Here is a 12,805-nt window from a genome sequence, read left to right as displayed (position 1 = left end):
TCTCTCAGCACCTCTGAGGGAGACCTGGACGGGGACACCCTCCTCTGGCCTCTGAGGCTGAGCACACGGTGCTGATGCCACTGTCACAACTCACAAGGAAACTGAGTTTTCAGCATTCCCTTCTCCATCCACACATCCCTCCGGTGACAGGTTTCTGACAGCGGTGGGAGCCTCCGGGCCGCTCTCACGGGGTGTGAGCCCACCTGGCCGCCCTCCCCTCAGCCCTGCCAGCCCCCAGGCCGCACCTTGCCACCCTCAGAGAGAAGTGGGTTTCTTTGCTGAGTTTTTCAGCCAGGAGTTAAAAAGAGGGGAAAAAAAAAAAGCCAAACAAACCCCAAATCCGCCCCCAAAAGGGAGAGGGCTGCAACCTTCAACTCAGGTGAAGTTTCTGAGCTCTGCCCACGCGTGCCTCGTCCCTCACCACAGCAACACGCACAGCAGCCAGCACAAACCTTCCCAACTCTGCCTTTTTCAACCTTTATGAGGTGATTATCTTTTTTCCCCTCCCTCCCTCCCTCCCTTTCATCCCACTCCCCGATTTTTTTTTTCCTTAATTTTTTTTTTTCCAAACAAAATTCCCAAAGCAACCCAAAGGGCACATCCCCCCCCCACACCCCACCCCCTGTCAGACCAGCAAGAGAAGTAGTTAGAGAGAGAATCACTCACCGTTGGCGGCGACACAGAGGTTTCCAGAGCCACTTTTAACTAAGAATGAATTAGGGACAAACTCTTCCTCAGAGTCAGAGTCCGCGGCCGGCTGGGCCGCGCCGTTGCCCAGCAACCGCCCCGGGCCCTCATTGGCCGGCGGCGAGGGGGGAGGGGAGGGGGACTGCTCGGGGGGGGTGGAGGAGGCGGACGAACAACGGAGGGGAGGACCTGCGGGCCACAAACACACACACACACAGAGAAAAGGGGGGAGGAAAAAAAAAAAAAAAAGAAAACACACACACACAAAAAAGAAATAAAATAATCCAAAGCAACCCCGCAACCGACACAGACAGAGAGACAAAAAAGTTGAGCAGGGGTACGAGGGACACCCCCCCCCCCCCATCCCCGCCCCCGATGCCCTGCCTGAGGGGCGGCCGACTGCACATATCTGCCCGCCGGCGCTGAGGGGACCGCCGCCGTCCCTCCGGGGGGGACCGTCCCTTAAAACTCATACCCGTCGGGGCTTTTTTTTTTTAACGTTTCGGCATTGGAGGGAGCCCCTGGTGCGAGGTCTCTGCCGCAAAGCGGGCACTCGCTGTCAACGAGGCCGGGCGCTGACGCCGGGCTGCGTTGTGCTGAGGGAAAAAAAGTTTTGCCCGGCGTGTTGTGAGGTAAATTATTTCGGATTTCACGTGAAAAGGGTAAAGCCCTTTTGGGGATTGGGTTTACCCGTTCCCTCATTGAGTTTAGAAGGCAAACAGCCTGAAAACTCCCTCACGCGGGCAGAAGGTGGAGGAGAGAGCCAGGCATCGCTGCGCGGTGTGGAAGCGTCTCAGTGAACCAACACACCGGTACAGGGCAGAAGCAAAGCTCAGTGCGGTGTCATTTCATCGATTAAATCATGAGAAATGCAGCAAATTAGGTTCTTAGGTAAGATTTTGCATAAAGCGGCACCTGGTCAAGGAAGAGCTTCTACTGACTGCGAGGAAATTGGATCAGGTACACGGAGGTTAAGTAGATCCAATTCGAAAAGCATACTGTAAATAATTAATGGTTATCAGCGTCTTATTCCAATCAGATTTTTAAACAAAACTGGGAAATCAGAACCCCTGGACTGGTGAAAAAACGTGGAGGTCAGATATGTGCAGTACATCAATAAAAACAGGGGGAACATGAACACAGACATATAATAGGTTAAAATACAGGACAATGCATTTAGCTTTCCCCCTTGATACATTTTATCTGAAAGTCATAATGATTAATCTCCCATATTTTCCCCAATACTGAAATGCTATCATGCAAAATCCATCAAAATAAAAGCATAAGTCAGCACAAGAAAACTAGCAAACTTAAAAAATGATCTGTTTCTAAAAAAAACACATTTTGAACATAACATAGCACATAACGTAGCTGTACAATATTTCTTACTAAACACAACATGAACACTTTAGAAAAAGACACAAACCCAAAACAATAAAGTGGGTTTAACATTTAAATCCCCCAAAGCTGCTTCTGCTAAGTTTCTTTCCACCTTGGTCATCAGATTTTCTCATGGTAAGCCCTTGGGTGTCACCTCCCTGGCATATGCAGATCTTATAAATTGCTAATTATAATCAGAGCAGAAATTGTGGCGTCGGAGGCAAAGCCTGGGAACCAGAGTGAATGTAGGACTGTACCTGTGCTCAGAGACACTCAAGTGACTGTGGTCACCCAAAGGAGAAGACAGCCTTGGTGGAGAGCCTACGCTTTCTTGAGTAAATTGCAGTCTGTGCAGCGTGCAGACTGAGTACAGAAGTTGTGAGCCCTGTCTGTTTTGTTACGATCAGCAGTGGAGTTGTCTGGGTCTCGTTCTTTCTAACAGCCCTCCAAACAGAGAATTCCCTCCTTTAGGGATGGAGCTTCTAAGGAATCTGCAGCTGACTTCACACTCCCTGACCCTTTTTACGGTGCCAAGGCTATAACCTTCCCATTGTGTTAACTACCAGTAGGAGCTGGAGAGAGGCAGCAAAAAGAGGGAGCATGTGCAAGTGGATGAGCACTCTTTTCCCTGTCAGAGACCCTGACATGCAAACGGAGATTCAGCTCTAACTCTGATGTGCTCTTGAAGGAGCAGTCTACTCTCTGTCACCCTCTGTTGCAATGGAGATTTGATGAGCCCTGACATGTAATAAAGTTTAAATCATGACACTGATTTGCGATGCATTTGTTACAAAACAGGATGATATGTATTTCTAATAATGTGCAGTCAGAGCCTGAATTCTAGTGTTATGATAAGTGAAATGGAAAGAAGGTGTTAAACCTATGTCTTCCTACAGACTCATACAGTTTTTCAGTGTATTTTGTAACTTGAGGTCACATTTTTCCAGCTGAGAGAGTAAAACTAGATTAAAAAAATTATTTCAAGCCTCTGACTCATTAATCCAAAGACCAGTAAAAATGCATAAAAAGGAGGTTAATGATGTGACTACCTCTGACAAAAAAATTGTGTGGTACACCCCCAATCCTCTCCCTGTGTTTTGGTCAGACCACATGCTTGGCATATCTATACGTGAAGTCAGTAGTCTGGACATAAAGACCAGGAGCAGAATGAGCTGAACTTGGAATCATAACCCTAAAAGTAAAATGTCAGTACTTTTGTCAGCCCATATCAGCAACTTTCTGCCATTTCCATATGGTTGCAGCTTGGGGGTTTTGGTATGGGCTTTCCCCACCTCCCACTGTTGCAGTTTTGGCAAGGATAAAAGAAAAATTATTAAAAAAAAAAAAAACACAAACCCAACCCAAAACCTCTTTAATGAAAACTTTGGATTTTAATCAACTGCACCATTGCAGAGTGCACATGAGAAGCTCCCATGGGCTCTCACGGTCGTTACACGCACTTCCAGCAGTGCATGAGCTGACCTTTACAAGGGAAGGTTCCCTAGGAATTGTGCATACTAACCACGTTACTGAGTTCTGCGCTGCTGTGAAGGGCACTGGCACGTACCACTGTGTTCCCTGGAAAATTCCCTTTTGGGCACGCAATACTGGGGTGGATGCAACAGGAGATTTTACAAGCTGCTGGATGGAAGGTGTGTACTAGTCAGCTGTGCTGACAACATCCAGTTAAAATGCTTAAGGAGCAAAGCGATACCTTCCTTTTTAACATGTCAGCAACTCTATTTGTAAGACAAGGGTGTCTTAAGTTGTGGATCCTTTAAGAGAATTGCCTCCTTTTCTCTGCTTGGACAGAAAACCAAAAATTAAATCTGACCTTTTCACAAAAAATAAACCAAGAGAGAGACGAAAGATACAAGTTCGTATCCTTCTCAGACAAGTATCTCATTGAATTTACTGCGACTGCAGGTCCAAGTAAAACAAGCAGGATTTGGCCCATAAACTTTCATTCCAGCTGCCAGAGCAAAATTTCTAATTGATTAGTGCAAAATGAATTCGCAGCAATACTGGGTTGCTATGGAACCTGAGCAAGTAGGCCAAGTCACTTTGCGGTATGTGCTGTTTCTCCTTCAAAAATACAAAACAGAAGGACTAGATAACACATTCATTATGCACACTCTTGCAATTTGGAAGCTAACTCAAAGAAAAACAAAACAGATTCCAAGTATGAGCCCCTTGGCATCAATTTGTAACAATCTTAGATATCCGCTTGCAGTGAACAGTCAAAATTATGTTCTTTGGACTTGAGGCAGGAATAATATAAGTTGAATGTCTCTGTATGAATGATACGTTACTTGCACATATTCAGAGGAAAACAGAACATAAACTTCTATTTTATCTATGTGCCAGTATTTCAGATTAAGATTAAAAAAAAATCAGGGGAAGATATGTTACAGTCTCTGGTAGATTTATGAAAGTACTCAGGAAACACAAACTTTGGAAATAGGTTAACGCAAAGAATCTGTTTCCAACTTAACTAAGGAAATCTGCAAAATTCAGGCAACCGCTTTAAATTTAGGGAAGAGACAGACCAGAGCAGACTCTAAATAGTTAGGGGAAAGTAAGACAAACAATAAACATGCCTTCAATTTATGCTACACATTTGGCTGTAATATTTCAGAATACTGTGTGTTTCTAGAGTTACTCTGTCTCTTGCAGGATTTGGCCTTCAGAGATCAAGAGCTGATTTAAAACGGGTGTATTCATGCTAGTGTGAATAGAAGGGCTGTCAGGAATACAGAACACTCAAGGAGATACTTTTAAATGAAGGACAGTAAATTCTTTCATAGACTATATTCAGCGGATTATATGTTTACAATTTGTCCCAAAAGAGGTGAAGAAGTGTGGATACACAAATGCTGACTTTTCACAGAAATGATACCACAAGGCAATAGGATTTAATAGTGTTCAATATGCGCAGAATGGTATTATCTGCAATCAATAAATCATTAATATTAGCTTTTTTTCCCATAGTACCTTCTCTCAAGCTTCACCCAAGAATCTTTCAGAGCTTTACAAGCATTAAGTATGTAAGCTTTGAAGTACTGTTATCAGATCTGTTGGGATCTGTTACCAGATTGGCTGATAAAATTAGGTCGTCTGGGGAGCAAACCTATACTTCTGACAGACAAGGAAACTGAGGCACAGACAAGTGAAATAATTTGATTCAAAATTCTACTGTTTTCTATATCTGCATACTGTATCTCTAGCCACTGAAATAGTCTAAGAGGCTGTTTGTCACACTCAAAGTATTTTAAACTAGCAGAATTCCCACCATAAAGGAAGGATGGGGTGGCGGGCAGAAGTACTATCATCGCGATTACTTCAGTACAGCAACTGCAGTAGTTCTCAAGTAAGAACTTTTGCATTCAGTCATACCACTGAAAATGCTTAGCCTTTATACAACCTTAAAATACGAAAGTTTCTAACATTGATGCTGGTGCTCCAGTAATGGTAAGCACCATTACAAACAAAAAATGTCACAATACTGCTCTGGCTTTTAAAACGTAAGGCACTGGCATGCACGGTGGGTTCATAAGAAGGTTGTGTAAATGATTGCAGACTGTATTCTGTAGTGTGCTGGCTGGGTGTATTACCCTGTCAAGAGAAAGAGAGTGTAAACAGATGCACTTCTTTTTTTGTCTTCCCCTCACTTTGCACAGTGGTTCTGAGTGATTTTTATTGACACCGAAACTAAATCTTATTGATCTATATTAAAACTGTAGCTAGTCTTGTGCTGGAGAAAACCATGACCTGCTTACACAACAGAAATGCTTAGGTACCGCTGTCTGATAAAAAAGAAGTTAATTAATAAATAAATCTAAAACTCAGGCAATTTCATCCCCCACCATATCTGATTGATTAAAACCCCACAGGCATGAAGCAGTACTGCAGGACTGAGATCTTCTGTGGAAGAGCCGTATTTGAAAAGTGGCAAGCAGAGTGGGCACCAGGACATCCCAAGCAGCAGACGGATTGCAGACAACATGTGGGACAAGGTGGGAAGGGCAGTGCCCTGCCTGCTTGGCAGTGTTCAGTTCCCTGCAGAATATAAAAGGCACTGATTTGCTCCGCTAGTATTCCGGGGCATCAGAAATCCTGCTGGGCTGAGGAGGGGAGTGGGAGAATATCTGGCATTTTGCTTTTCAAGGTGAAGGGGAACTTACTGTTTGAAGATGAGCCCTGATTATCACATGGTAAAAGACTGTTTTAGCATACATAAGCCTCGCTCCCTCAGAGATGGAGAAAGAAGGAATTTTCCTAAGGACAAACAGCATTCATGCCTTTCTTATGGCAGCGTATCATGCCTTTCCTGTGGACAGCATAAAACACCTCTAGAAAAAGAGCAAGCTGAACTAGCTGTCTGGCAAAACATGTCAGTGAATCATAGGAGTAAGGAATTGTTGCACAGATTTATTGCTGTTCTTTAACAATAGGTGGTCACAACATTCTTGGTTCAACAGGGAATATATATCTTGTGTTTAGAATTGATTAAAAAAGCAGTCTTGGAAAACTACTCTTAGTTATTTATATTTCCTGAATTTCCACCTGCACTTATGTTTATTTTATTTAATTTAATTTTGTGTATTTGATTTATAGCTATGGAACCAGAGGGGAAAATAAATGAAATAAAGGGGACAAATGAATATCATCTTAACAAGAAAAACCTGGGCAGCTGCCATGTCACCAAAATTAAGAAATGAGTAGTTGGGCCTTGAAAATGAGAAATAATCACATGCCCTGTATGAAGACTGGCATATTGGGAAAAATGGGACGTGCAAGGTTAAGAAGGAATAAATAAATTCACTTGGACTGAAGCGGAGTATAAAGAACATATGTTACTTGGACTTCACCAGCCTTGTGGGTGATTTGTGTTACTCTTCCAAATTGTTTTTTTTTCCCTCCCCTATGGTATGAAGATAGGCAATGGCTTGCTTTGTCCATTTGCCAGGGTGGCATATTTTCTGTCAAGGAGCTCACAAAGTTACTGTCAGCAGGAACTCGGGAACATTCTTGTTCGTACAAGGCAGACCGTGGGCCAGCCTTCCTTTGGGTGGGAAGCATCTACAATGGTGGCAGCTCTGGGAGGGACGGTGTGGTGCTGGGACATATAAAAAGCACCACAACTGCACGCCTGTGTTACCTGCCTCTGTCCCAGCACAGATCACGGACTAAGCGTTTGGGCCTTATGCAATAATTCCCCAAATGAAGCAGAAGGTAGAAAAGGACAAGAAGTAACCCAGACTTCAGATCTCCTTTCTCCCAGCTCCTGAGGTTACTAACCTGACCCAAAACAGCAGAAAACAATTATCCATTGAGCAAGATGGAGAGAAGCAGGGAGGAAATTGTTCCCTTCTGAAATGCAGTTCCTCCGGGGCTTGGGGTGCTCTGGAGCAGGACAGCCACACTTATAATTTTTTGCCAACACAAGAAAATAATACAGCAGATTTTCAGAAAATTACACGGGCAATTGCCTGAGCCGGATACTCAGCTTGCTCATTTGTAGGCACAACAGTAGAAACAGATTGTGTAAGTTAGCTACACGGTTTTCTGAAACATCAGTCTCCAAGGCTGAGATTGTGCTGTTATTCAAAAGCACAAACAGGTAATGTAAATCCCAAATATATGGGAGATTGCTTGTATCTCTTTCAAAATCAAAGAAATAAGGATCAAGAAAGAAAGGCTGTCTTCTGATAGAGACAGTATAAACAATCCTAATCACCACAGAATACTTATATCATTCCTTGTGAAATATTTACACAAGTAATTCACATCATCTAAAGTTTTAAGGAAAATGCAAGCCCCTAATTATGGATCAGCATTACAAAAGCTTGTGCAGCTTTACTCGAACCCAACTTGTAAAGGAATAATGTAATCAGTAGGAAGGCTGATGAGCTGCCCGTAAAGTGGCCTCTCTCAATCTGACACTAATGCTCTATCTGATCCAAAACACCCAATATAAAGTATGAAGTTCTCTGCAAATTATTACATGCAAATCTCCTAAAAGGTCCATTTTCCTATATTTGAACACCAGACTGTAGGCTTTGTAGAAATTGCTTTCTCTAAGCTTAATGCTAACAAAAACGTTTACACTAGCCTTGCAAAACTTTTCCTGATATGCTTGGTCAAGGCAAAGCACCGTTTCATATTCCCAGTACCCTGGCAGGGAGGAGTTATTATCCATGGGCCATTGCAAGACTTTTTCACATGCCCCAGCAAATCACATTTATACAAATATCTTGCAGGGTGATGGGCACTAATTTTCTAAAATTAACTTCAGAGGTAATGCCAGAGGAGACAAAACTGTGGAACACTACAACCAAAATTGCATGACATTAGAGCCCACCTACCAGGGAGCAAAACTAATTCACCCTATAGCCAAAGCACAAAAAAATCCACAAGTTCAGCTCATGATCAGTGATATACTTTGGGACTTCCTGGCCCGTGGGGATGGGGTTTACATACATTGTGTGTAAAACAATACATGGTGAGGCAAACTATGCTGTTAAAGAATAAAATGTGTATTCCCCCCTGTTAACTAGGCAGTCAGAAATGAGCATCTCTTGAAGGGAATGAAGGTTGCAGTTGTTAAGAGAAATCCAGGACTTGTTTGGGGAAATTAAAGGATAATGTGACAAAGTACAGCATAGCCACTATAGGGCCTCCCTGCAGTCAGGCCAAGTACAGCCTTATCTTCCAGAGGCCATTTATCCTGTCTCCAATTTGAGTTGGAGTGTCTTATTTCTCTTCATTGATTATACCAGGACCCTTGGGTGATCTTAACTTAGGTATGTAAGTGAAAGTGGCATGAACCCTGGGCTTAATGTCTAGAATCTGCCTGAAAACAAGGCAGTCTCACTGAGATGTTTTTGGGAGTGATATTTTGGTTTGCTTCATAATACCTAAGGCCCCATCATATATGCAGACTTAACACTTCCCTTCCACACTCATAGACAAAGGTGCTGTATAGTAGCGATGGAAGTGGAGACTAAATTCATAGGCAGCTGGAGATAAAAGTTGCAGTGAAGGAGAACTTTGAAGCAATGATATTTTATGCTTCTCTTGGGAAGAAACGTAGTCTGCCTGAGTTAAGTACAGTCCAAGGAAAACATACGGATGCAGATCTCTGGAGCGTGACAAAGGGGTATCAAAGTTATACTGCAGTGAGAATCCAACCCATCTATCCGTAAGCTCTCTGAGGGGGAAATTTGGGGTGAGAGGAATGTTGCCTGAACAAAGAGATTGTATCTGTTCCTATTTTGCTTAAAACTACTGTTGGCTTTGGATTTCTGTGCTGCATAAAGCTAATGAATGAACTTACTTGTTTAGCCTCTTACGCTTACTGGGACAATTTCCTCCTGATCCCACTCTTTATCCCCATTAGGGTTGGATGCTTGCATCCCTAAATTGTATGGAAGTAATTTTCCAGTGACTGTAATTTCTTCTATTCTGGGCAATCTTCCTTAATTTTGGGAAGACCTTTTTTTCCAGTGCACGATTTCAAACAAAGCGAACAGCCTCCCTTCAACATCTAAGAGTCATGGTTCAGAAGATCATTCTCTTTCTTCCGCTGAGAAAAGAGATCAAGGCAATCTAGCGCTAAAAGACTGTTCTTAGATGGACTTCTAAAGGGATCTGATTAAGAAGAAAGGTTATTTTCCATTGCAGTTTCTTTCTGCGAGCTAACCCAGGGGCTCTGGACTTGAAAACAGTAGAAAGTGTGAGGCTCCTGCAGAACGGGAAGCAGGATGGCTGCACCGGAATGATGCTGAGCCCGAGTTAATATGCTTTAGACAAAAGCAGCAGGGCATGCTGCCATGCTAAAGGGGCTGTCCCTCATGCCAGCACCTCTACACAGCGCTGTGCCGTGGATGTGCCAGCCTGCAGGACCCCTACGTCTGTCTCTCTGCACCCAGGTTGATGGTGGCTGTAATTCCTTTCCTTTTGACTCCAAGAGAGACCTGCTGGGTAACCTGGGGAAGAACTCTTGAGACCTGTCTGGTCTGATCCTTATGCGCTGGACTCTCATTTGGCATCCGCCTCATGCTCCCCAGGAACGCACTTGAATCTTGCACGTGCCCCTGTGCCTGGCACAGCTCATTAAAAGACCAAACCTGTCCCGTGTCTTCCAGTAATTTCAATCTTTTTTGTCTATTCATTCTGCAGGCTTTTTGAGACATGGGCTGCTTCTCCTAGTGTGTGTGTGAGGCTAGTAAAACAGCAGGACCTTGATCTTGTGTTTGGCCATTAGGTGTTCTTGCAATGCAAGCTGTAAGAGTAGGGAAGTTGTTTGTGCTCAAGTAGCTGTAATTATTGTGGAGGAAAGCTGTTCACAATGTTCTGTAGGCAGTGAGAGGCTGAGAGTGTCCTTTTGCTGCAGTCTGAAGGCAGGACAAGTGCTACATTTCCAGGGAGGTCAAAGAGAAGACCACAAGCTTACTGAAAATGCTGCGAAGATGTGCAGCCTTCATTGCTCTAATCCAAAGTTTCCCTTCATAAACCTGCACTTCAGTTTTATTTTCCCAGAAAACTTCCTGAATTCTTGCTAAGGCAAAGAGCCAAAATATAGCTATGCCTCTGCAGGTGATGCTTTTCTCTCCTGGGAAAGATTGCCAGTTACTGGTAATGCCCAAGAAGGTAATGCAGGAATATGACAACATTATGCCAGAAAGAACTGACGTTGAACCAAAAATTGTGATTTGCTTTACATTTGTTGCAGGCTTAGAATAACATTAGCAAGTAAAGAGCAACAGTCAGCTGCAAGAAAAAAGGAAATCAGTAGAGGCAAAGTTTCAGGTTATTGAATGGTATTTCCAGTCCCAAAATGGGAACAATTATTTTTCCTCCAAAATGACTGTATGTCTTTCAGCAGACAACAAAGCAACTTGCAAATGCAATAGCAAGACTTCAGAAAATTTCAGAGACATCATTGATATTATTGTTTTTTTCTCCAAAGCCTTGATTAAGATCTTGAAAGATGCAATTTGAATACCTTAAGCATTGCTTTACTGACTTCTGCCCTATAAGAAAAAAATCTTTACCTTGACTTTTGTTCAGTTCCCTGCTCAGTGAAAAATGTGAAATTTTTCAAGTCACTATACCACGAAAGGTCCCAAATAAGAGAGATTTTCTGGATAGAGGGAAGATAATGATAATTCAAAACACATAAAAGGCATATGAGAATTATTTGTAAAAAAAAAAGAAATCCCAGTAGTTCGGAGAAGGATTGCAGCAGTGTGGGCTATAAGCAGTAGAGCTAAATACAGGGAAAAGTTTACCCATGGTCTCATTCACTCAACAGTCTCTCTGACTCTTATTCCCCCAGCCTCTGTCTGTTTTTCTGATGGATTGTTAAAGGAATTTGTTATCTTCAAGAAAAAGCTGTTTTAGAAAGGTGAGGGCAGTATTAGAAAAGAATTCGGTGCTTGGAAATGTGGCACCTGAACCCATGTGAAAACATGCTACAGGTTTTGCCAGAACAAAACAAACTATTGGTCCACCTGATCTACCATCCTTTCCCCATCACTGGCTAATTCCAGCTGTATAGTGCTCCCATAAAGCAGTTAATTGCACCCTATTGTATAGGGAGAAATCTCTTTCTGATACTACATGGTAATCGAAGTTATACAATAAAGCAAGATGACTAATAGCCTTTTTTTCCTGACTGTTGAAAGAATATATGCTATGTGTACAACTGATAGGTAATTATTTTTCTCAGTCTAAGGTGTTTGCCCCAAAACTAGCACGTGACAAGTAGTTTCACATACTGGCAATGAAATATTTCCTGCTTTCCATTTTTAAATGTAATGGTTTAGATCATAATAAAATGCTAACGGGAGCAGAGAATCCTTATGTTTTGGGTAACAAACAGCCCTTGTTGGTTATCTTGTCCGTCTCTGAGGTAGTTATTCACTATAGTGTAGAAGTCCCTTCTATAAGAAGTCTAATTTTAAATTCCCAATCAATTAGGCTGGGCAGCCTGTTCCAGAGTCATAAAGGTTTAACAATGCCCACTCTCAGATGTGCTTATGTTATACTGCGCTGAACACTCTTCAGCTGGTGAACAGACTAAGCGACATAGTGATCTCTTTTATCTCTAATGTTGATGATTACCTGCCTGACCTCTTTGACAGGCTTGATCTTCTGTACACTATTCAGTATTTTATACAGCTATTTTCAGTCTTACGATTCTTTTCCAACAAAAGGCCCTGATTTGCAAGCACCATGCAGACCCAGCTGCCTTTCATCAGGTTGCTGCGCAGTCCACGTGTGTGTTGGCCAAATGGCTCAAGTGGAGAAACTCTTCCAAAGCTGCCCTTGAGGCACTTCTGCAGACGTTACAGCGGTTCCACCATGCTTTAATGAGCAACTCTGCCTTCAGTTTTGCCCTAATTTTTACCTTTTGGCTATCTCTGCACACATTCATAGGAGCTATGTTTTCCCCATACTCTTTCAGATTTTGATTGCGCAGCACCCGCATGCACAGAGAAGAGGCTGTTTCTCTCCTCGACAATTTTTCGAGTGATGCTTTTTATTTAAAAAAACAAAACAAAACAAAACAACAGGTTAATCTAAACCCCAGTTTTCCACAAGGCTGTATTATAATTCCCATGGGAGAATTACATGCAAATAATCTTGTACATATGAAACTTCCCAGCAGTATTACAGTGTTTTCTTGTCCTACATTCAGAAAAATACAGTAGCCATGTTATTTCTCTGG

At 42.6% G+C, this 12,805-nt stretch overlaps 1 protein-coding gene across 1 annotated transcript in view; it reads right to left on the bottom strand.

The window, feature by feature from the left end:
* The window catches only part of TENM4 (teneurin transmembrane protein 4), a 598,102-nt gene that overhangs the window by 266,096 nt on the left and 319,201 nt on the right, over positions 1-12,805 (bottom strand). The window contains exon 6 of the mRNA XM_075050174.1: positions 667-876. Coding sequence (XP_074906275.1) covers positions 667-876 — 210 coding nt within the window. The remainder of the gene's footprint in view (positions 1-666; positions 877-12,805) is intronic.

Source organism: Buteo buteo, chromosome 18, assembly GCF_964188355.1.
Source record: "Buteo buteo chromosome 18, bButBut1.hap1.1, whole genome shotgun sequence".
Lineage (NCBI taxonomy): Eukaryota > Metazoa > Chordata > Aves > Accipitriformes > Accipitridae > Buteo > Buteo buteo.
Note: the sequence above shows the minus strand (reverse complement) of the source record. Positions and strands in the feature narration are given on the sequence as shown.